Source organism: Crinia signifera, chromosome 19, assembly GCF_055691185.1.
Source record: "Crinia signifera chromosome 19, ASM5569118v1, whole genome shotgun sequence".
Lineage (NCBI taxonomy): Eukaryota > Metazoa > Chordata > Amphibia > Anura > Myobatrachidae > Crinia > Crinia signifera.
The window spans coordinates 1,270,867-1,296,608 of NC_139226.1; the positions used below are offsets into that span (position 1 = coordinate 1,270,867).

Consider the following 25,742-nt stretch of genomic DNA (forward strand, 5'->3'; position numbering starts at 1 on the left):
TTACGCATAATGTGTGGCTTAATGTGTAAGGAGCATTAAGGTGTGCAGCATCATGTGTAAGCGGCATTATGTGTGCAGCATCATGTGTAAGCGGCATTATGTGTGCAGCATCATGTGTAATGGGTACTATGGTGTGCGGCATCATGTGTAATGGGTACTATGGTGTGCGGCATCATGTGTAAGCGGCATTATGTGTGCGGCATCATGTGTAAGCGGCATTATGTGTGCAGCCTCATGTGTAAGCGGCATTATGTGTGCAGCATCATGTGTAAGCGGCATTATGTGTGCAGAATCATGTGTAAGCGGCATTATGTGTGCAGCATCATGTATAAGCGGCATTATGTGTGCAGCATCATGTGTAAGGGGCATTATGTGTGCAGCATCATGTGTAAGGGGCATTATGTGTGCAGCATCATGTGTAAGGGGCATTATGTGTGCAGCATCATGTGTAATGGGTACTACGGTGTGCAGCATCATGTGTAATGGGTACTATGGTGTGCGGCATCATGTGTAATGGGTACTATGGTGCGCGGCATCATGTGTAATGGGTACTATGGTGTGCGGCATCATGTGTAATGGGTACTATGTTGTGCGGCATCATGTGTAATGGGTACTATGGTGTGCGGCATCATGTGTAATGGGTACTATGTTGTGCGGCATCATGTGTAATGGGTACTATGGTGTGCGGCATCATGTGTAATGGGTACTATGGTGTGCGGCATCATGTGTAATGGGTACTATGGTGCGCGGCTTCATGTGTAATGGGTACTATGGTGCGCGGCATCATGTGTAATGGGTACTATGGTGCGCGGCATCATGTGTAATGGGTACCATGGTGTGCGGCTTCATGTGTAATGGGTACTATGGTGTGCGGCATCATGTGTAAGGGGCATTATGTGTGCGGCATCATGTGTAATGGGTACTATGGTGTGCGGCATCATGTGTAATGGGTACTATGGTGTGCGGCATCATGTGTAATGGGTACTATGTCGCGCGGCATCATGTGTAATGGGTACTATGGTGTGCGGCTTCATGTGTAATGGGTACTATGGTGTGCGGCATCATGTGTAATGGGTACTATGGTGTGCGGCTTCATGTGTAATGGGTACTATGGTGCGCGGCATCATGTGTAATGGGTACTATGGTGTGCGACATCATGTGTAATGGGTACTATGGTGCGCGGCATCATGTGTAATGGGTACTATGGTGTGCGACATCATGTGTAATGGGTACTATGGTGCGCGGCATCATGTGTAATGGGTACCATGGTGTGCGGCTTCATGTGTAATGGGTACTATGGTGTGCGGCATCATGTGTAAGGGGCATTATGTGTGCGGCATCATGTGTAATGGGTACTATGATGCGCGGCATCATGTGTAATGGGTACTATGGTGTGCGGCATCATGTGTAATGGGTACTATGGTGTGCGGCATCATGTGTAATGGGTACTATGGTGTGCGGCATCATGTGTAATGGGTACTATGTCGCGCGGCATCATGTGTAATGGGTACCATGGTGTGCGGCTTCATGTGTAATGGGTACTATGGTGTGCGGCATCATGTGTAATGGGTACTATGGTGTGCGGCTTCATGTGTAATGGGTACTATGGTGTGCGGCATCATGTGTAATGGGTACTATGGTGCGCGGCATCATGTGTAATGGGTACTATGGTGTGCGACATCATGTGTAATGGGTACTATGGTGCCATCAAGCAAGAACCCCCTAGCAATGAGCACGTAGGTAAGCAGCACTTATGTGGCAAATATATAATGGGCATTATGGTTTGTTATATAGTATGTAATGGGCATCATGATATGTGGCACAATGTGTAATGGGCATTATGGTGTGTGGCCTTATGTGTAATTGGTATTACGGCGTGTGGCTTTATGTGTAATGGGTATTACGGAGTTTGCTAAAATGTGTAATGGGCATTACTGTGTATGGTCTAAAGTGTAATACCACACCCCTTTTTGCCGCACGGCTACGCCGCGCAAAGGTCTCCCTTCTATTATGTCTAGATCTGGGACCACCCATTACCATATTTCTAGATTCGCCTATGGGCAGCACAGGAGGAGACCTGGCAGGTAGGAATGAGAGCAGGGGATAGTAGATGGGAAGTTGCACATACCTGGCTGGTGGGAGAGAGCAGGTAAGGAGGTATATTGGGATAAGAGAGGACAGCACAGGATGAGAACGGCAGGTAGGAATGGGAGCAGGTGATAGTAGATGGGGAAGGTTCACATACCTGGCTGGTGGGAGAGAGCAGGTAAGGAGGTGTATTGGGATAAGAGAGGGCAGCACAGGAGGAGACCTGGCAGGTAGGAATGGGAGCAGGTGATAGTAGGTGGGAAGGTGCACATACCTGGCTGGTGGGAGAGAGCAGGTAAGGAGGTATATTGGTATAAGAGGGGGCAGCACAGGAGGAGACCTGGCAGGTAGGAATGGGAGCAGGTGATAGTAGATGGGAAGGTGCACATACCTGGCTGATAGGAGAGAGCGGGTAAGGAGGTATATTGGGATACGAGAGGGCAGCACAGGAGGAGACCTGGCAGGTAGGAATAGGAGCAGGTGATAGTAGATGGGGAAGGTGCACATACCTGGCTGGTGGGAGAGAGCAGGTAAGGAGGTATATTGGGATAAGAGGGCAGCACAGGAGGAGACCTGGCAGGTAGGAATGGGAGCAGGTGATAGTAGATGGGGAAGGTGCACATACCTGGCTGATGGGAGAGAGCGGGTAAGGAGGTATATTGGGATAAGAGAGGGCAGCACAGGAGGAGACCTGGCAGGTAGGAATGGGAGCAGGTGATAGTAGGTGGGAAGGTGCACATACCTGGCTGGTGGGAGAGAGCAGGTAAGGAGGTATACTGGGATAAGATAGGGCAGCACAGGAGGAGACCTGGCAGGTAGGAATGGGAGCAGGTGATGGCAGATGTGAAGGTGCACATACCTGGCTGGTGGGAGAGAGCAGGTATGGAGGTGTATTGGGATAAGAGAGGGCAGCACAGGAGGAGACCTGGCAGGTAGGAATGGGAGCAGGTGATAGTAGGTGGGAAGGTGCACATACCTGGCTGATGGGAGAGAGCAGGTAAGGAGGTTTATTTGGATAAGAGGGCAGCACAGGTGGAGACCTGGCAGGTAGGAATGGGATCAGGTGATAGTAGATGGGGAAGGTGCACATACCTGGCTGATGGGAGAGTGCAGGTAAGGAGGTGTATTGGGATAAGAGAGGGCAGCACAGGAGGAGACCTGGCAGGTAGGAATGGGAGCAGGTGATAGTAGATGGGAAGGTGCACATACCTGGCTGGTAGGAGAGAGCAGGTAAGGAGGTATATTGGGATAAGAGGGCAGCACAGGAGGAGACCTGGCAGGTAGGAATGGGAGCAGGTGATAGTAGATGGGGAAGGTGCACATACCTGGCTGATGGGAGAGAGCGGGTAAGGAGGTATATTGGGATAAGAGAGGGCAGCACAGGAGGAGACCTGGCAGGTAGGAATGGGAGCAGGTGATAGTAGGTGGGAAGGTGCACATACCTGGCTGGTGGGAGAGAGCAGGTAAGGAGGTATACTGGGATAAGATAGGGCAGCACAGGAGGAGACCTGGCAGGTAGGAATGGGAGCAGGTGATGGCAGATGTGAAGGTGCACATACCTGGCTGGTGGGAGAGAGCAGGTATGGAGGTGTATTGGGATAAGAGAGGGCAGCACAGGAGGAGACCTGGCAGGTAGGAATGGGAGCAGGTGATAGTAGGTGGGAAGGTGCACATACCTGGCTGATGGGAGAGAGCAGGTAAGGAGGTTTATTTGGATAAGAGGGCAGCACAGGTGGAGACCTGGCAGGTAGGAATGGGATCAGGTGATAGTAGATGGGGAAGGTGCACATACCTGGCTGATGGGAGAGTGCAGGTAAGGAGGTGTATTGGGATAAGAGAGGGCAGCACAGGAGGAGACCTGGCAGGTAGGAATGGGAGCAGGTGATAGTAGATGGGAAGGTGCACATACCTGGCTGGTGGGAGAGAGCAGGTAACGAGGTATATTGGGATAAGAGAGGGCAGCACAGGAGGAGACCTGGCAGGTAGGAATGGGAGCAGGTGATAGTAGATGGGGAAGGTGCACATACCTGGCTGGTGGGAGAGAGCAGGTAAGGAGGTATATTGGGATAAGAGGGAAGCACAGGAGGAGACCTGGCAGGTAGGAATGGGAGCAGGTGATAGTAGATGGGGAAGGTGCACATACCTGGCTGATGGGAGAGAGCAGGTAAGGAGGTATATTGGGATAAGAGAGGGCAGCACAGGAGGAGACCTGGCAGGTAGGAATGGGAGCAGGTGGTAGTAGATGGGGAAGGTGCACATACCTGGCTGGTGGGAGAGAGCAGGTAAGGAGGTATATTGGGATAAGAGGGAAGCACAGGAGGAGACCTGGCAGGTAGGAATGGGAGCAGGTGATAGTAGATGGGGAAGGTGCACATACCTGGCTGATAGGAGAGAGCAGGTAAGGAGGTATATTGGGATAAGAGGGCAGCACAGGAGGAGACCTGGCAGGTAGGAATGGGAGCAGGTGGTAGTAGATGGGGAAGGTGCACATACCTGGCTGGTGGGAGAGAGCAGGTAAGGAGGTGTATTGGGATAAGAGAGGGCAGCACAGGATGAGACCTGGCAGGTAGGAATAGGAGCAGGTGATAGTAGATGGGGAAGGTGCATATACATGGCTGATGGGAGAGAGCAGGTAAGGAGATATATTGGGATAAGAGAGGGCAGCACAGGAGGAGACCTGGCAGGTAGGAATAGGAGCAGGTGATAGTAGATGGGGAAGGTGCATATACATGGCTGATGGGAGAGAGCAGGTAAGGAGGTATATTGGGATAAGAGGGCAGCACAGGAGGAGACCTGGCAGGTAGGAATAGGAGCAGGTGATAGTAGGTGGGAAGGTGCACATACCTGGCTGATGGGAGAGTGCAGGTAAGGAGGTTTATTTGGATAAGAGGGCAGCACAGGATGAGACCTGGCAGGTAGGAATGGGAGCAGGTGGTAGTAGATGGGGAAGGTGCACATACCTGGCTGGTGGGAGAGAGCAGGTAAGGAGTGTATTGGGATAAGAGAGGGCAGCACAGGATGAGACCTGGCAGGTAGGAATGGGAGCAGGTGATAGTAGGTGGGAAGGTGCACATACCTGGCTGATGGGAGAGTGCAGGTAAGGAGGTTTATTTGGATAAGAGGGCAGCACAGGATGAGACCTGGCAGGTAGGAATGGGAGCAGGTGGTAGTAGATGGGGAAGGTGCACATACCTGGCTGGTGGGAGAGAGCAGGTAAGGAGTGTATTGGGATAAGAGAGGGCAGCACAGGATGAGACCTGGCAGGTAGGAATAGGAGCAGGTGATAGTAGATGGGGAAGGTGCATATACATGGCTGATGGGAGAGAGCAGGTAAGGAGATATATTGGGATAAGAGAGGGCAGCACAGGAGGAGACCTGGCAGGTAGGAATAGGAGCAGGTGATAGTAGATGGGGAAGGTGCATATACATGGCTGATGGGAGAGAGCAGGTAAGGAGGTATATTGGGATAAGAGGGCAGCACAGGAGGAGACCTGGCAGGTAGGAATAGGAGCAGGTGATAGTAGGTGGGAAGGTGCACATACCTGGCTGATAGGAGAGAGCAGGTAAGGAGGTATATTGGGATAAGAGAGGGCAGCACAGGAGGAGACCTGGCAGGTAGGAATGGGAGCAGGTGATAGTAGGTGGGAAGGTGCACATACCTAGCTGGTAGGAGAGAGCAGGTAAGGAGGTATATTGGGATAAGAGAGGGCAGCACAGGATGAGACATGGCAGATAGGAATGGGAGCAGGTGGTAGTAGATGGGGAAGGTGCACATACCTGGCTGATGGGAGAGAGCAGGTAAGGAGGTATATTGGGATAAGAGAGGGCAGCACAGGAGGAGACCTGGCAGGTAGGAATGGGAGCAGGTGATAGTAGATGGGAAGGTGCACATACCTGGCTGATAGGAGAGAGCAGGTAAGGAGGTATATTTGGATAAGAGGGCAGCACAGGAGGAGACCTGGAAGGTAGGAATAGGAGCCGGTGATAGAAGATGGGGAAGGTGCACATACATGGCTGGTGGGAGAGAGCAGGTAAGGAGGTATATTGGGATAAGAGAGGGCAGCACAGGAGGAGACCTGGCAGGTAGGAATGGGATCAGGTGATAGTAGATGGGGAAGGTGCACATACCTGGCTGATGGGAGAGAGCAGGTAAGGAGGTGTATTGGGATAAGAGGGCAGCACAGGAGACCTGGCAGGTAGGAATGGGAGCAGGTGATAGTAGGTGGGAAGGTGCATATACATGGCTGATGGGAGAGAGCAGGTAAGGAGGTGTATAGGGATAAGAGAGGGCAGCACAGGAGGAGACCTGGCAGGTAGGAATGGGATCAGGTGATAGTAGATGGGGAAGGTGCACATACCTGGCTGGTGGGAGAGAGCAGGTAAGGAGGTGTATTGGGATAAGAGGGCAGCACAGGAGACCTGGCAGGTAGGAATGGGAGCAGGTGATAGTAGATGGGAAGGTGCACATACCTGGCTGGTGGAAGAGAGCAGGTATGGAGGTATATTGGGATAAGAGAGGGCAGCACAGGAGGAGACCTGGCAGGTAGGAATGGGAGCAGGTGATAGTAGGTGGGAAGGTGCACATACCTAGCTGGTAGGAGAGAGCAGGTAAGGAGGTATATTGGGATAAGAGAGGGCAGCACAGGATGAGACATGGCAGATAGGAATGGGAGCAGGTGGTAGTAGATGGGGAAGGTGCACATACCTGGCTGATGGGAGAGAGCAGGTAAGGAGGTATATTGGGATAAGAGAGGGCAGCACAGGAGGAGACCTGGCAGGTAGGAATGGGAGCAGGTGATAGTAGATGGGAAGGTGCACATACCTGGCTGATAGGAGAGAGCAGGTAAGGAGGTATATTTGGATAAGAGGGCAGCACAGGAGGAGACCTGGAAGGTAGGAATAGGAGCCGGTGATAGAAGATGGGGAAGGTGCACATACATGGCTGGTGGGAGAGAGCAGGTAAGGAGGTATATTGGGATAAGAGAGGGCAGCACAGGAGGAGACCTGGCAGGTAGGAATGGGATCAGGTGATAGTAGATGGGGAAGGTGCACATACCTGGCTGATGGGAGAGAGCAGGTAAGGAGGTGTATTGGGATAAGAGGGCAGCACAGGAGACCTGGCAGGTAGGAATGGGAGCAGGTGATAGTAGGTGGGAAGGTGCATATACATGGCTGATGGGAGAGAGCAGGTAAGGAGGTGTATAGGGATAAGAGAGGGCAGCACAGGAGGAGACCTGGCAGGTAGGAATGGGATCAGGTGATAGTAGATGGGGAAGGTGCACATACCTGGCTGGTGGGAGAGAGCAGGTAAGGAGGTGTATTGGGATAAGAGGGCAGCACAGGAGACCTGGCAGGTAGGAATGGGAGCAGGTGATAGTAGATGGGAAGGTGCACATACCTGGCTGGTGGAAGAGAGCAGGTATGGAGGTATATTGGGATAAGAGAGGGCAGCACAGGAGGAGACCTGGCAGATAGGAATGAGAGCACGTGATAGTAGGTGGGAAGGTGCACATACATGGCTGATAGGAGAGAGCAGGTAAGGAGGTATATTGGGATAAGAGGGCAGCACAGGAGGAGACCTGGCAGGTAGGAATGGGAGCAGGTGGTAGTAGATGGGGAAGGTGCACATACCTGGCTGATAGGAGAGAGCGGGTAAGGAGGTATATTGGGATACGAGAGGGCAGCACAGGAGGAGACCTGGCAGGTAGGAATGGGATCAGGTGATAGTAGATGGGGAAGGTGCACATACCTGACTGGTAGGAGAGAGCAGGTAAGGAGGTATATTTGGATAAGAGAGGGCAGCACAGGAGGAGACCTGGCAGGTAGGAATGGGAGCAGGTGGTAGTAGATGGGGAAGGTGCACATACCTGACTGGTAGGAGAGAGCAGGTAAGGAGGTATATTTGGATAAGAGAGGGCAGCACAGGAGGAGACCTGGCAGGTAGGAATGGGAGCAGGTGATAGTAGATGGGGAAGGTGCACATACCTGGCTGATGGGAGAGTGCAGGTAAGGAGGTATATTGGGATAAGAGGGCAGCACAGGAGGAGACCTGGCAGGTAGGAATAGGAGCAGGTGATAGAAGATGGGGAAGGTGCACATACCTGGCTGGTGGGAGAGAGCAGGTAAGGAGGTATATTGGGATAAGAGAGGGCAGCACAGGAGGAGACCTGGCAGGTAGGAATGGGAGCAGGTGATAGTAGGTGGGAAGGTGCACATACCTGGCTGGTGGGAGAGAGCAGGTAAGGAGGTATATTGGGATAAGAGAGGGCAGCACAGGAGGAGACCTGGCAGGTAGGAATGGGAGCAGGTGGTAGTAGATGGGGAAGGTGCACATACATGGCTGGTGGGAGAGAGCAGGTAAGGAGGTATATTGGGATAAGAGGGCAGCACAGGTGGAGACCTGGCAGGTAGGAATGGAAGTACGTGATAATATTACTTTTATTTAGTTCTGTCATAGGTGGCTGGTATCTAGTTACATAGTAACTAATAATTCTTACACGGAGACACAGAACCTTTCTCCCTCCCATGTGTTCTTGAATCTTCCAGTATCGTCTCTGAAGAGGGAACACAGAATAAGGATCTGAAATTGTGGATGTGGAACAGAGAGAACAGCTTCATGTGCAGAAAGTGATAACATCTGACTAATCGGTTTCATTCTGCAGTGACTTCCGCTTTCCAGTGGGTACAATATTGTGTAAGTTTTTGTTTGTGTGGCTGTTATGTGTCACTACTCCCAAACACTGATTACTTTCCTCTACCCAGGCAGCAAGGTGTGTGCCCGTCTCCTAGTTATCTGTAACCGTGACTCCTGCCATCCACCCAGGCAGCAAGGTGAGTGCCCGTCTCCTAGTTATCCATAACCCTGACTCCTCCCATCCACCCAGGCAGCAAAGTGAGTGCCCATCTCCTAGTTATCCCTAACCCTGACTCCTGCCATCCACCCAGGCAGCAAGGTGAGTGCCCGTCTCCTAGTTATCCATAACCCTGACTCCTCCCATCCACCCAGGCAGCAAGGTGAGTGCCCGTCTCCTTGTTATCCATAACCCTGACTCCTCCCATCCACCCAGGCAGCAAGGTGAGTGCCCGTCTCCTTGTTATCCGTCACCCTGACTCCTGCCATCCACCCAGGCAGCAAGGTGAGTGCCCATCTCCTAGTTATCCCTAACCCTGACTCCTCCTATCCACCCAGGCAGCAAGGTGAGTGCCTGTTTCCTAGTTATCTGTAACCCTGACTCCTGCCATCCACCCAGGCAGCAAGGTGAGTGCACTTCTCCTAGTTATCCCTAACCCTGACTCCTCCCATCCACCCAGGCAGCAAGGTGAGTGCCTGTTTCCTAGTTATCCGTAACCCTGACTCCTGCCATCCACCCAGGCAGCAAGGTGAGTGCCCTTCTCCTAGTTATCCCTAACCCTGACTCCTCCCATCCACCCAGGCAGCAAGGTGAGTGCCTGTTTCCTAGTTATCTGTAACCCTGACTCCTGCCATCCACCCAGGCAGCAAGGTGAGTGCCTGTCTCCTAGTTAAATGTAACCATGACTGCTGCCCTCCACTCAGGCAGCAAGGTGAGTGCCCATCTCCTAGTTATCCTTAACCCTGACTCCTCCCATCCACCCAGGCAGCAAGGTGAGTGCCCGTCTCTTAGTTATCCATAACCCTGACTCCTCCCATCCACCCAGGCAGCAAGGTGAGTGCCCGTCTACTAGTTATGTGTAACCCTGACTCCTCCAATCCACCCAGGCAGCAAGGTTAGTGCTCGCCTCCTAGTTAACTGTGACCATGACTCCTGCCATCCACCCAGGATGCAAGGTGAGTGCCCGTCTCCTAGTTATCCCTAACCCTGACTCCTACCATCCACCCAGGCAGCAAGGTGAGTGCCCGTCTCCTAGTTATCCCTAACTCTGACTCCTACCATCCACCCAGGCAGCAAAGTGAGTACCTGTGTCTTATTTATCCCTAACCCTGACTCCTCCCATCCACCTAGGCAGCAAGGTGAGTGCCCGTCTCCTGATAAGATGCAGCGAACATGTTTGTGAAATGAATGTGAAACTTTGAGAGATCTAGGTGACGTTGGGGAGATGCAGGTGACGTGTTGGGAAATGCAGGTGACATATTGGGGATATGCAGGTGACATATTGGGGATATGCAGGTGACATGTTGGTGAGATGCAGGTGACAAGTTGGGAGATGCAGGTGACATGTAGGTGAGATGCAGGTGACATGGGAGATGCAGGTGACATGTAGGTGAGATGCAGATGACATGTTGGGGATATGCAGGTGACATGTTGGGGATATGCAGGTGACATGTAGGTGAGATGCAGATGACATGTTGGTCAGATTTATTATTTATTTATTAACAGTTTCTTATATAGCGCACACATATTCCACAGCGCTGTACAGAGAATATTATTACCAGTTATTATATAGCTCACACATATTCCGCAGCACTGTACAGAGAATATTATTACCAGTTATTATATAGCGCACACATATTCCGCAGCGCTGTACAGAGACTATTATTACCAGTTATTATATAGCGCACACATATTCCACAGCGCTGTACAGAGAATATTATTACCAGTTATTATATAGCACACACATATTCCGCAGCGCTGTACAGAGATTATTATTACCAGTTATTATATAGCGCACACATATTCCACAGCGCTGTACAGAGACTATTATTACCAGTTATTATATAGCACACACATATTCCGCAGCACTATACAGAGAATATTTGAAGATTCACATCAGTCCCTGCCCCAGCGGAGCTTACAATCTATATTCCCTGTACAGGCACAGACAGACATTCTAGGGTTATATTGTTGGGACCTACCGATATATTTTTGGTTTATGGAAGGAAACCCACGCAAGCATGGGGAGAATATACAATCTCTGTGCAGTTAAGACCATGGTGGGAATAGAACCCATGACATCAGCGCTGTGAGGCAGTAATATAACCATTACACCGCCCGTACTGCCCCGTATATAGAACACATGGTGGGGATAGAACCCATGACCTCAGCGCTGTGAGGCAGTAATGCAACCATTACACCATCCGTACTGCCCTGTATATATAACACATGGTGGGGATAGAACCCATGACCTCAGCGCTGTGAGGCAGTAATGTAACCATTACATCATCCGTACTGCCCCGTATATATAACACATGGTGGGGATAGAACCCATGACCTCAGTGCTGTGAGGCAGTAATGCTAACCATTACACCATCCGTACTGCCTGTATATATAACACATGGTGGGGATAGAACCCATGACCTCATCGCTGTGCGGCAGTAATGCTAACCATTACACCATCCGTACTGCCTGTATATATAACACATGGTGGGAATAGAACCCATGACCTCAGCGCTGTGAGGCAGTAATATAACCATTACACCGTCCGTACTGCCCCGTATATATAACACATGGTGGGGATAGAACCCATGACCTCAGCGCTGTGAGGCAGTAATACTAACCATTACACCGTCCGTACTGCCCCGTATATATAACACATGGTGGGGATAGAACCCATGACCTCAGTGCTGTGAGGCAGTAATATAACCATAACACCGTATGTACTGCCCCGTATATATAACACATGGTGGGGATAGAACCCATGACCTCAGCGCTGTGAGGCAGTAATATAACCATTACACCGTCCATACTGCCCCGTATATAAAACACACGGTGGGAATAGAACCCATGACCTCAGCGCTGTGAGGCAGTAATGTAACCATTACACCATTCGTACTGCCCTGTATATATAACACATGGTGGGGATAGAACCCATGACCTCAGTGCAGTGAGGCAGAAATGTTACCATTACACCATCCGTACTGCCCCGTATATATAACACATGGTGGGGATAGAACCCATGACCTCAGCGCTGTGAGGCAGTGATGCTAACCATTACACCGTCCGTACTGCCCCGTATATATAACACATGGTGGGGATAGAACCCACAACCTCAGTGCTGTGAGGCAGTAATGCTAACCATTACACCATCCGTACTGCCCCGTATATATAACACATGGTGGGGATAGAACCCATGACCTCAGTGCTGTGAGGCAGTAATGTAACCATTACACCGTCCGTACTGCCCCGTATATATAACACATGGTGGGAATAGAACCCATGACCTCAGCGCTGTGAGGCAGTAATGCTAACCATTACACCGTCCGTACTGCCCCGTATATATAACACATGGTGGGGATAGAACCCATGACCTCAGTGCTGTGAGGCAGTAATGTAACCATTACACCATCCGTACTGCCCGTATATATAACACATGGTGGGGATAGAACCCACAACCTCAGCGTTGTGAGGCAGTAATGCTAACCATTACACCGTCCGTACTGCCCCGTATATATAACACATGGTGGGGATAGAACCCATGACCTCAGTGCTGTGAGGCAGTAATGTAACCATTACACCATCCGTACTGCCCGTATATATAACACATGGTGGGGATAGAACCCACAACCTCAGCGTTGTGAGGCAGTAATGCTAACCATTACACCGTCCGTACTGCCCCGTATATATAACACATGGTGGGGATAGAACCCATGACCTCAGCGTTGTGAGGCAGTAATGCTAACCATTACACCGTCCGTACTGCCCCGTATATATAACACATGGTGGCAATAGAACCCATGACCTCAGCGCTGTGAGGCAGTGATGCTAACCATTACACCGTCCGTACTGCCCCGTATATATAACACATGGTGGGGATAGAACCCACAACCTCAGTGCTGTGAGGCAGTAATGCTAACCATTACACCGTCCGTACTGCCCCGTATATATAACACATGGTGGGGATAGAACCCATGACCTCAGTGCTGTGAGGCAGTAATGTAACCATTACACCATCCGTACTGCCCGTATATATAACACATGGTGGGGATAGAACCCACAACCTCAGTGCTGTGAGGCAGTAATGCTAACCATTACACCGTCCGTACTGCCCCGTATATATAACACATGGTGGGAATAGAAGCCTTGACCTCAGCGCTGTGAGGGAGTAATGTAACCATTACACCGTCCGTACTGCCCCGTATATATAACATATGGTGGGGATAGAACCCATGACCTCAGCACTGTGAGGCAGTAATGTAACCATTACACCATCCGTACTGCCCCGTATATATAACACATGGTGGGGATAGAACCCATGACCTCAGCGTTGTGAGGCAGTAATGCTAACCATTACACCGTCCGTGCTGGCCCGTATATATAACACATGGTGGGGATAGAACCCATGACCTCAGTGCTGTGAGGCAGTAATATAACCATTACACCATCCGTACTGCCCCGTATATATAACACATGGTGGGAATAGAACCCATGACCTCAGCGCTGTGAGGCAGTAATGCTAACCATTACACCGTCCGTGCTGGCCCGTATATATAACACATGGTGGGAATAGAACCCATGACCTCAGCGCTGTGAGGCAGTAATGCTAACCATTACACCGTCCGTACTGCCCCGTATATATAACACATGGTGGGGATAGAACCCATGACCTCAGCGCTGTGAGGCAGTAATGCTAACCATTACACCGCCCGTGCTGCCCCGTATATATAACACATGGTGGGGATAGAACCCATGACCTCAGTGTTGTGAGGCAGTAATGTAACCATTACACCATCCGTACTGCCCCGTATATATAACACATAGTGGGGATAGAACCCATGACCTCAGCGCTGTGAGGCAGTAATGCTAACCATTACACCGCCCGTGCTGCCCCGTATATATAACACATGGTGGGGATAGAACCCATGACTTCCGTGCTGTGAGGCAGTAATGCTAACCATTACACCATCCGTACTGCCCCGTATATATAACACATGGTGAGGATAGAACCCATGACCTCAGCGCTGTGAGGCAGTGATGTAACCATTACACCATCCGTACTGCCCGGTGTATATATATAACACATGGTGGGGATAGAACCCATGACCTCAGCGCTGTGAGGCAGTAATGTAACCATTACACCATCCGTACTGCCCGGTGTATATATAACACATGGTGGGGATAGAACCCATGACCTCAGTGCTGTGAGGCAGTAATATAACCATTACACCATCCGTAGTGCCCCATATATATAACACATGGTGGGGATAGAACCCATGACCTCAGCGCTGTGAGGCAGTAATGTAACCATTACACTGTCCGTACTGCCCCGTATATATAACACATGGTGGGGATAGAACCCATGACATCAGTGCTGTGAGGCAGTAATGCTAACCATTACACCATCCGTACTGCCCCGTATATATAACACATGGTGGGGATAGAACCCATGACAATGCTTCTTTATTGAAGATTGCAACCTTTTGTACAAAAATATATACCATTTCATATACAGTATAAAATATAATTTCACATAAATTTACAAACATCAATTTGATCCATATCCCCATACCTTCCCACCATCCCCCCACCCCTTTTTTTTTTTTTTTTTTTAAATTTCCCACCTTCACCACCTAACAATCTTATACAAAATAAACTTTCCTATTCTGTACTTTCTCCTGATCCTGAGCTCCACCATTTCTCCTTCTCCAAAACATCCACCCTGACCCATACCCTCTCATACTCATACCTTCCCATACATCTCTCCTTCCACTCCACTTTTAAACTTACCATCATTTTTACCTTATCCTCCCGTCCTTCCATCTTCATTCATTCTCACTACATTCATTCCTATCATACCTCTCCTCCACCTTCACCACTATACCCATCACCTTTAATACAGAACACATTCATTACCCTTACCCACAAGACGCCTTTCATCTCTTCATTTACTCCCCCCAACCATTTTCTCCACCTACATTTATTTTTTAAGTGAAGGATCTGGTACTAGCAAAACATGTATGTAAAACATTCTTTTATTTCATATTCCATATTCCCCCTATTTTGTGTGAAAATAAAAAGAACAGAGTCCCAGTATGTTCCAGGTTCTACTATTTGCCACCTACTAAGGAGGTTTCAACCGGCCCCACAAGCGAGACCAGCTGATGGCATCCAGCTTCTCCTTTTCCATTTCCATCATTACCTTCACCTCATGTAGAATAAGACCCACCACCGTCCTAACAGGGAGGATCTTTTGTCTCAATATAACATGACACCGTGCATTCCACGTGTGATACCTGACTGCTAAACTAATCATATAAATTGTGCATAAATCAAAATTCCCATAACCTTTGAATGCCCCATAGACCCACTCCGGGTAACTTAGCCCCGAAAGACAAGGGATCCCTAGAGCAACTGAGACATCTTGATAAATGTTTACATTGAAGGGACATTTAAGAAAGAAATGGTCCATTGTCTCCTCCTCCCCAGGACATTCCTCACGTGGACAATCACGGGTATTGGCACCTCTAAACTTAATATTCCCTTTAACGTAAAGTCTCCCTTGGAAAGAAAGCCAGGCAATGTCTCTAAACTTCAGTGGGATCCTCTGCTCATTAAGCAGTTTCAACCCAGCTGAACAGACATCCCCTGGGCAATCTCTCAAAGCCAGTGGAGCATAAAAGTAGGTCTGCAAGATCCTCTTCCCCATCTCCTTTCTCGAGAGATCTCTCACATCACCCACCTTCAAACTCCACTTGGTAATCATCTTTATGGATTGAATCACGTAAATCGGAAGGTAACCTCGCCTGGTCCAAGGTCTTCCCATCCGACCACCATCTATCCATGTTCTAGAATAAGGAGACATCCATTCCATGAAACCATGTACCCATCGAGGGGGGTTGTCTAAAAATAGACCTCCCACATTCAATTTCAAAAAAGTTGTTACAAAAAGGACTACAGGATTGACCATTTCCTGGCCCCCTTCTGCCCTCGATCTGTACGTGATTCCTCTCTTGACTATGTTCATCTTGTTTCCCCAGAACATCTGAAAAAACACGGAACATAATCTAGACCACAAAGACTGAGGCAAAAAACAGACATAGCTGATGTAAAGGAACATTGGTATCAAATAAGTTTTGCAAATGTCAACCCTTTCTCTCAGGGAGAACTTGCACCCTTTCCAGAAATTGACCTTCTTGGTGACATCATCTAGCTTTCTTCCCCAATTTAGCAAGGAATAATCTCCGTGATCAAATTGGATGCCTAATATTTTGATACTATCTTTAGGCCTGGGGAGGGTGTCCGGGAGAGAAAATTCTTTCCCTCCCTCCCCCATCCAGAAAACTTCACACTTGTCCTGATTTATCTTCGAACCAGACGCCTCAGAAAAATCAGTCACTAGTTGGTTGATGTCACTTGCCTCCTCCTCCGCTGACAAGACCACCGTAACATCATCTGCATAGGCTACCACCTTTAGAGTACACTCCGGTGACAGCTGCACCCCTTCCAACCTGCTGCTCTCAATCCTCCTCACGAAAGGATCAATTGCAAACACGTATAAAAGAGGGCTCAGGGGGCAACCCTGACGCACACCCGAGCTTACCCCAAATTTGGGCCCTACCCAACCATTCACAAGCGGGAAGCTCTCGGCCTCTTTATAAAGAACCTTTAACCAATTGACCATTTTTGACGGAAAGCCATACCTTTCAAGTAATTTCCAAAGATACTCATGATTGACACGGTCAAAAGCTTTAGATTGATCCAAGGCCAGCAGGAATTTTCCTACCCCCCCAGCCCTGCACCGCTCCACGGCTTCCCGGACACCAAGGACCGCACTAAAAGTGCTACGCCCCTTCACTGTACAGTGCTGGGAGGGGGAGAGAAGCCTCTCAGAAAACTCCATTATTCTGTTAAAGAAAACTTTTGCCAAAATCTTCCTGTCCGTATTAAGAAGAGCGATGGGGCGCCAATTCTCAATACGGGCTGGGTCTTTTCCTTTGGACAATAAGATTAGAGCCGACCGTCTCATGGAAGGAGGCAGATTTCCTTCCTCCAAACTTGCATTGAACACATCCGTGAGACGGGGAGCTAATACATCAGAGAATTCCTTATAGAACTCCGATGTTAGACCATCCGGTCCAGGTGACTTTTTTGATGTCAAACCATCAATTGCTTCCCTAACTTCCTCTACTCCAATCTTATTGTCCAAACACTCAAGAGAGCCATCTGGCTCCATCAGACCTGGTGTCTCCCTCAGAAAAGTCTCCATCTTCTCTCTGATAGGTGCTTGCTCAGACAAGAGATCAGAATAATAGGCTCTAATGACTTCCAGGATGCCTTCCCTCCTCTCCTGAAGCACACCCCTTCCATCATATAGGCCACTGACTTCTCTTGCCTCGACGGCTTTTCTACAATTCTGGTAGGGATCCGGTGAGTGGTATGTACCATAATCCCTCTCCAGAATCAAAGATGCCAATCGGTTATACTGAAATTCCTTCATCTGAGCCTTCACCTGGGAGATTTCCCCACCATCTCCACCCTCAGAGATCAAGAAATCCAATTTCCTTTTAAGAACATAGTAGGCACTCTTTTTTTTCAATCCTCTGTTTTTAATCAGTCTTTTGAAAAAACCTTGGACCTTCTTTTTCATTTCCTCCCACCACTCTGATTTACTCCATCCTGCCTCCAACAGTGATTCATGATCCTCAAAGAGACCTCTGAGAGACTGCTTCACACTCTCTTCCTTTAGGAGCTCTGAGTTCAGCCTCCACAGACCCCTCCCTTTCTGGATGGACTGTGAAGCATTCAATGAAAAACTAAGAAAGCAGTGATCTGAAAATTCTACTGGCTCCACCTTGGAAGGCAGAGTTTTCGAATTTGTTTTGACAAAAAATCTATCTATTCTACTTTTATTCTGACCGCTATAAAAAGTGTACCCAGTGAGGTCCGGAGTATGCCTAATATGGACATCCACCAGACCAGCCTCTCTAACCATTCTAACTAAATAATTTGCATCATAGCCCAAGGTCCTACTGCTTCTGGTACCTCCTCTGTCTTTGGTTCTTACAACAGTGTTATAATCACCACCAAAAACGACCTGTTGGGCTGTGAATAAGAATGGTTTTATCACCTCAAAAAGACATTTCCTATCCCAAGCTTTTTGGGGACCATAGATATTGATCAGCCTTAGGTCATGTCCTCTAAAGGTGACATCCAAAACCATACATCTTCCTACTTCAATTTCTATGATTCTGTGCACGGTTACCATGTCGGAAAAAAGTACCGCCACCCCAGTATACGGCTCGGCCGCAAGAGACCAGAATGAGGGCCCCCTACTCCATTCCCTTTTAGCCTTATGCAAGGCTTCTAGGGTCCTCAGTCTGGTCTCCTGGAGGAAAAAGATGTCTACCTCTGCTGTTCTAAAAAAATCAAAAGCCATGAACCGAGCTCGCTCAGAATGTATAGAAGCCACATTAATTGTGGCACATCTTATGGGGTGAGGATCCATGCAAAAAACCATAGTGTAGGGCAATACCAAATCCTTTACTTATTTACACCAGACCCACCACCATCCTTATATTCACCACCACCCAACACATCCATATCCTCAGCCATACCCTCAGACAAACCATCATTCCTTTTTACAGGATCAGGAGGCCTGTCTGAGACATTTAGCAAGTTGACTCTGTTTCTTTCCGGGTCACCTTGCTCTCCTTCATCCCTTGTCACCACCTCTCTGTGTATTGTTTCATGCTCCCCTTCTCCCTTTTTCTCTTTTGAACTAATTAATTTTACCACTTTCCCTGTCTCCAAGGCTACTTTTTCTATTTTCTCCCCCTTTCCTTCCTCCTTCTTACTTTTCTTCCCTTGCGTTTTCCCTTTCTTATTTGCTTTTTTCTTCTTTCTCTTCCCTACTTCTTTCTCAACTTTCCTAAGAGCTAAAGTCTCCCCTTCCTTATAGACTTCCTCCTCCTCCTCCTCACTATCCTCATCTTCTTCGGAAAAAACTAGAAACCTGTTGGATATGCTCACTATCTCTTCATCCCCTTTCCTTTTTGTGGCACTTTTCCTCTTCCTCACTTCCTGAAACTGTTCCTCCCTTTCTGATTCTTTGTCTCTTTCCCAAACTACCAGAGTCTCCTCTTCTACTGTAGCCTTTTTGAATTTCCCCTTTGTTCCCGCTCCAGGTGTTCTATCCATATGGCGCATAGATTCTGGGCATCTACTGTAGGGATGCCCCTCAAGGCCGCACAAGTTACATTTTACTATGTTACACGACCTCGAGGGGTGACCTGCCTCGTTGCAGAGGGAGCATTTTACGTTTCCACATTCACTGCTCATATGCCCCTCTTCGCCACAACGAAAGCAGGTCCTTGGCTGGCCTGGATAGAACACCTGTATACGGTCTCTCCCGATATAAGCAGCCGAAGGGAGATGTTTTGTCCTTCCTTCAACTTGGTGTAATCTTATCTGCACAGACCATGCACCTCCCCAGACTCCTAAGGTGTGTCCAACCTTAACCATGTCCCCTATCCAGATGCATTGTCTACTCAACCAGTACTTTATGTCGTCAGCTGGGATAGTTTCATCCCTCACCAATATCCTTGCTCTGACATTCTCTGGTTTTGACACTGATACAATTTCATAGCCCTTATAAGCTTCTTCAAATTTTCTTACTTGCCATTGGTCTACAACCTCATTCATTTTCCTCATAAAAACAAAACTGAGATCAAAAATTTGAGACCTTTCTGGATGAATACATGCCGTTAGGTCATGAGCACTGCAATCCAGAGTAAAGATTAAATTAAGAAATTTTTCTTTTGTGGGGACCGGATCTGACTGAACCCACTTAAACTGTATCACATTTCTCCTTCTCTGAATTACACTCTGGCTCATGACCTGACTTTGTCTGTCTTCATTTCTTTTATTTGTTTGTTTTATCATATTGGCATAAGATATAGGTGCTGGCATTTGAATTGGGTCTGGAGTTCCAAGCTCAGAAACTCCAGTACCATCACCGGCTTTTACCTGCACTTTCTTTGTACGGATGTTTTCTGCAATCAACTTGAAAGCAGCCCCAGCTCTTTCAGGTACTAGTACATCCCCATATACAGTTTGCATTATTTGTGCCTCATCAGCCTTTAAATTTGCCTTATTTAAACATTTTTGGCCCTGTGCCAACTTTTCAGCTTCACACAATTTTACATTTCTGTTAGAAACATTATCATTACTCTCAGCCGTTTCTTTAACACCTTTAAAACATTTTTGGGCATTAGCAGTGACATTGCTCGGTCCGGGCATCTGCCCATCATCCTTCATCGCACAATTTGTATCCATTTTTTCACTGTCCATATTTCCCCCTCCCCCAGCTGTCCCTGCAAGGTTGGGAGTACTGTCTGCAATGTAGACAAAACTTTCCCCTTTACCTGCACCCACAGCCGGAGTTAGAGCACTGTCCCGTATCATACAGTTTTTTTCATTGGTTTCAGCCTTTGCACCAGAGTCTCCCCGGGACACAACATTTGCAACTTTCATACTTACTGTGTCCCGGGGGACCTGCTTCATCTTTTCAGTGCCTTCCACCTCAGCTGTTAGCTGCACTCTCTTTTCCTCTGAGTTCATTTGCATGGGCTTCTCAATCTGCAGCTGCATCTCCATGCTGCTGGTTTTTTCCATCAGCTGATCTGGACTTGCAGGGAATAGGCCGCCTCCTTTGCAGCTGCTCTCCATTAACTCATCTGCATCAGCTGGAGCAAGGGAATCCTGAAGCTCCTGGCTTGCAATTAACCCTTTCTCCGCCTGAGGTAAATCTTTGCTTTTTCTTTCACCTTTCATTTTTTTTGCAATATGAGTCTTTAATTTTGACAAGATTTTTGAATTTGTAACAATCTTATCTCTCCATACATGGCGCTCCCATGAAAGGCAAGAATTTCTCTTTTTCTTTGCTTTATAGACTCTTTGGTAAACTTTTTTCGCCTCTTTATTTAATTCCTCCAGACCCATTTTCTCAAAAGCATTATCTTCTTCTGCACTTAAGTCTTCATCCTCAGACTGCATTTCTTCCTCAGACTCTTCTGACACCATTTCACCAGGTCCCCCCGCAGCGACTGCTATGTCACCACCGGCGTTTGCATCCCCGCCGGGTTCTTCCATCATTTCCCCCCGTGGCTGGCTTGCCACAGGGGTACCTCCGGATTCATCCGGGGGGACATTTTCCATTGTACTCACTGTATCTTTGTCTGAGGCTCCTGCTGCAGGTGTTGCAACAGCAGGGATGTTCTTCCTCTTGGACCGGCTCTTAACTGCACGGCCTCCTCCACGTACCATAGAAAGGTACAGCAGGCCCTTGCCTGCAAGCTTCCCCCACCAGGGTCCCCTGGCTTGGGGATTCCCAGAGGAGGAGCTACTGCAAAAGTCTGAGTCTCTACCTTCTCTGGAGCACCTGCAACACACACCCTCCTTGCAGATCACCTCAGAGCTGTGAGGCAGTAATGTAACCATTACACCATCCGTACTGCCCCGTATATATAACACATGGTGGGGATATGCAGGTGGCATGTTGGTGAGATGCAGGTGACATGTTGGGGATATGCAGGTGACATGTTGGGGATACGCAGGTGACATGTTGGGGATACGCAGGTGACATGTTGGTAAGATGCAGGTGACATGTTGGGGAGCTGCAGGTGACATGTTGGGGAGATGCAGGCGACATGTTGGTGAGATGCAGGCGACATGTTGGGGATATGCAGGTGACATGTTGGGGATATGCAGGTGACATGTTGGGGATATGCAGGTGACATGTTGGTGAGATGCAGGTGACATGTTGGTGAGATGCAGGTGACATGTTGGTGAGATGCAGGTGACATGTTGGTGAGATGCAGGTGAAATGTTGCCGATATGAAGGTGACATGTTGGTGAGATGCAGGTGACATGTTGGGGATATGCAGGTGACATGTTGGGGATATGCAGGTGACATGTAGGTGATATGCAGGTGACATGTTGGTGAGATGCAGGTGACATGTTGGCGAGATGCAGGTGACATGTTGGGGATATGCAGGTGACATGTTGGTGAAATGCAGGTGAAATGTTGCCGATATGAAGGTGACATGTTGGTGAGATGCAGGTGAAATGTTGCCGATATGAAGGTGACATGTTGGTGAGATGCAGGTGATATATTGGGATATGCACGTGACATGTTGACGATATGAAGGTGACATGTTGGTAGATGCAGGTGAATGCTCTTGGCCAGCTATCGCGGTACTGAAGGCTTCCCGCCAGATATTGCAGTACAGAAGGCTCCCATCTAGCTATTACAGCACTGAAGGCTTCTGCCAGCTATTGCAGTGCTGGAGTCTTCCCTCCAGTTATGGCAGTACTGAAGCTTCCCTTCAAATATTACAGCACTGAAGGCTTCCGCTAGCTATTGCAGTACTGGAGGCTTCCCGCCAGATATTGCAGTACTTCCTGCCAGCTATAGCTGTACTGAAGGCTTTCCCTGCCAGCTATCGCGGTACAGAAGGCTCCCTTCTAGCTATTACAGCACTGAAGGCTTCTGCTAGCTATTGCAGTGCTGGAGTCTTCCCTCCTGTTATGGCAGTACTGAAGCTTCCCATCAAATATTGCAGTACTGAAGGCTTTCCACAGATATCACGGTACTGAAGGCTCCCAGCTAACTTTTATAGCACTGAAGGCTTCTGCCAGCTATTGCAGTACTGAAGGCTTCCCGCCAGAAATTGCAGTACTTCCTGCCAGCTAACTTTTATAGCACTGAAGGCTTCTGCCAGCTATTGCAGTGCTGGAGTCTTCCCTCTAGTTATGGCAGTACTGAAGCTTCCCATCAAATATTGCAGTACTGAAGGCTTCCCACAGATATAACGGTACTGAAGGCTCCCAGCTAACTTTTATAGCACTGAAGGCTTCTGCCAGCTATTGTAGTACTGGAGGCTTCCGGCCAGCTATTGCAGTACTGAAGGCTTTCCATCAGCTATCGCAGTACTGAGACCACACGTCAGCAGGTTCTGTCTGTGTAACTGTTGTATCCTACTTGGCAGTGACTCTCAGACCACAGACTCTGGAAAAGACGATTAATCAGGATGCTGACTACACTGTGCATCGCTGTGTTCTCTATTCCACTAGCTGAGTTACAGCACTGCACAGCTCGCATGCCAGGATTACCTGGAATCCCTGGAGTTCCTGGGCCTGATGGGAAAAATGGATTAGATGGAGATAAGGGAGATGTGGGTAAGTCAGAGCATTGTGTGGATGGGTGGAATGATAGGATGTCTCACCTGATTATAATATAATGTCTCTCGCATGCCAGGTCCTCCTGGTGTCATTGCAGGCTGGGACCAAGAACATCATAGGGGAGACCCTGGGCATCCTGGAAACCCTGGAAAAGTGGGACCCAAAGGGCCAGTGGGCCCCCAAGGCACCCAAGGTCCCATAGGTGAAAAAGGCATGAAAGGCGATTCCGGAGAATACAAAAATGAAATTGCTGGTTTCTCTGTCAAGAAGACGACACCAGGAAACCCGCGGAAGGAGCAGCCTATCCGCTTTGACAGGGTTCTCACCAATATAAACAATCAGTATGATGTAAGAACAGGAAAGTTCACCTGTGTGTTCCCTGGTATCTATTATTTCACTTACCATGCCACCTCAAGGGGCCACCTCTGCGTCAACATTGTCAGATCCAGTGACGCCATAACTAAAAAGGTGGTAATGTTCTGTGACCAAGTCTTCAACATGTTTCAGGTGACCACAGGTGGGGTGGTCCTGGATCTAAAGAAAGATGACTCCGTTTGGCTGGAGACCACAGATAAAAATAACCTCCTAGGGGCAGAAGGGGCGGACAGCATCTTCTCAGGATTTATGCTCTTCCCTAGTTCCTCAAACTGACCAGTAGAAGAGTAGATCCATGACATCATCAATATAGGTTCTATACTATAGGTGATGCAAGCAGAGTTTATATGGAATTGTTCTACCTACCCATGCCTCATTTACATGCAGTGCCAACTACCCATGCCTCATTTACATGCAGTGCTACCTACCTGTGTCCCATTTACATGCAGTGCTACCTACCACTGTCCCATTTACATGCAGTGCTATCTACCACTGTCCCATTTACATGCAGTGCTACCTAGCCATGTCCCATTTGTATGCAGTGCTACCTACAGTGTCCAAATTACATCCAGTGCTATCTACCTGTGGTTCATTTCCATGCAGTGCTACCTACTCATTTCCTGTTTCTATGCAGTGCTACCACCAGTGTCCCATTTCCATGCAGTGCTACCTACCAGTGTCCCATTTCCATGCAGTGCTACCTGCCCCTGCCCCATTTGTACGCAGTGCTACCTACAGTGTCCAAATTACATCCAGTGCTATCTACCAGTGTCCCATTTCCATGCAGTGCTACCTACCAGTGCCCCCTTTACATGCAGTGCTACCTACCTGTGTCCCATTTCAATGCAGTGCTACCTACAGTGTCCAAATAAAATCCAGTGCTACCTACCTGTGGTTCATTTTTATGCAGTGCTACCTACTCATTTCCTGTTTCTATGCAGTGCTACCTACCAGTGTCCCGTTTCCATGCAGTGCTACCTACCAGTGTCCCTTTTCCATGCAGTGCTACCTACCAGTGTCCCGTTTCCATGCAGTGCTACCTACCAGTGTCCCGTTTGGATTCAATGCTACCTACCAGAGTCCCATTTCCATGCAGTGCTACCTTCCCGTGTCCCATTTCCATGCAGTGCTACCTACCGGTGTCCCATTTCCATGCAGTGCTACCTACCAGTGTCCCATTTCCATGCAGTGCTACCTACCAGAGTCCCATTTCCATGAAGTGCTACCTTCCCGTGTCCCATTTCCATGCAGTGCTACCTTCCAGTGTCCCATTTCCATGCAGTGCTACCTTCCAGTGTCCCATTTCCATGCAGTGCTACCTACCCATGTCCCATTTGTGTGCAGTGCTACCTACAGTGTCCAAATTACATCCAGTGCTACCTACCCATGTCCCATTTCCATGCAGTGCTACCTACCAGTGTCCCGTTTCCATGCAATGCTACCTACCAATGTCCAGTTTCCATGCAGTGCTACCTACCAGAGTCCCATTTCCATGCAGCCAGTGTCCCATTTCCATGCAGTGCTACCTACCAGAGTCCCATTTCCATGCAGTGCTACTTTCCCGTGTCCCATTTCCATGCAGTGCTACCTACCAGTGTCCCATTTCCATGCAGTGCTACCTTCCCGTGTCCCATTTCCATGCAGTACTACCTTCCAGTGTCCCATTTCCATGCAGTGCTACCTTCCAGTGTCCCATTTCCATGCAGTGCTACCTACCCATGTCCCATTTGTGTGCAGTGCTACCAACAGTGTCCAAATTACATCCAGTGCTATCTACCTGTGTCCCATTTCCATGCAGCGCTACCTACCAGTGTCCCGTTTCCATGCAGTGCTTCCTTCCAGTGTCCCATTTCCATGCAGTGCTTCCTTCCAGTGTCCCATTTCCATGCAGTGCTTCCTTCCAGTGTCCCATTTCCATGCAGTGCTTCCTTCCAGTGTCCCATTTCCATGCAGTGCTTCCTTCCAGCGTCCCATTTCAATGCAGTGCTTCCTTCCAGCTTCCCATTTCCATGCAGTGCTACCTACCAGTGTCCCATTTCCATTCAGTGCTACCTACCAGTGTCCCATTTCCATGCAGTGCTACCTTCCCCTTGTCCCATTTCCATGCAGTGCTACCTACCAGAGTCCCATTTCCATGCAGTGCTACCTACCAGTGTCCTGTTTCCATGCAGTGCTACCTACCCG

General features: G+C 48.8%; 1 protein-coding gene across 6 annotated transcripts; it reads left to right on the plus strand.

Annotated features, from left to right (window-relative positions):
- The first annotated feature begins 8,792 nt into the window (after positions 1–8,792).
- C1QB (complement C1q B chain) lies at positions 8,793–24,446 on the plus strand. Of its 6 annotated transcripts, none has more exons than XM_083161761.1 (3): positions 8,793–8,919; positions 23,076–23,180; positions 23,260–24,446. In XM_083161761.1, the coding sequence occupies exons 1-3, from the start codon at positions 8,808–8,810 to the stop codon at positions 23,832–23,834; spliced, it is 792 nt and encodes a 263-aa protein (XP_083017887.1). In that variant the 5' UTR covers positions 8,793–8,807; the 3' UTR covers positions 23,835–24,446. The 6 variants fall into 6 exon arrangements, with proteins under 6 accessions (XP_083017887.1, XP_083017892.1, XP_083017888.1 ...); XM_083161766.1 differs by having other exon boundaries at positions 8,816–8,919; positions 22,991–23,180; XM_083161762.1 differs by lacking the exon at positions 8,793–8,919 and adding an exon at positions 9,132–9,224 and having other exon boundaries at positions 22,991–23,180.
- The last annotated feature ends 1,296 nt before the right edge of the window (positions 24,447–25,742 follow it).

What these genes read in the sequence shown, in the direction of transcription:
- C1QB (XM_083161761.1), top strand. Translation starts at nt 8,808, where the DNA reads ATGTGTCACTACTCCCAAACACTGATTACTTTCCTCTACCCAGGCAGC. An exon ending in CCATCCACCCAGGCAGCAAG is followed by an intron (nt 8,920 to 23,075) that starts GTGAGTGCCCGT and finishes CTATTCCACTAG; the next exon opens with CTGAGTTACAGCACTGCACA. An exon ending in TGGAGATAAGGGAGATGTGG is followed by an intron (nt 23,181 to 23,259) that starts GTAAGTCAGAGC and finishes CTCGCATGCCAG; the next exon opens with GTCCTCCTGGTGTCATTGCA.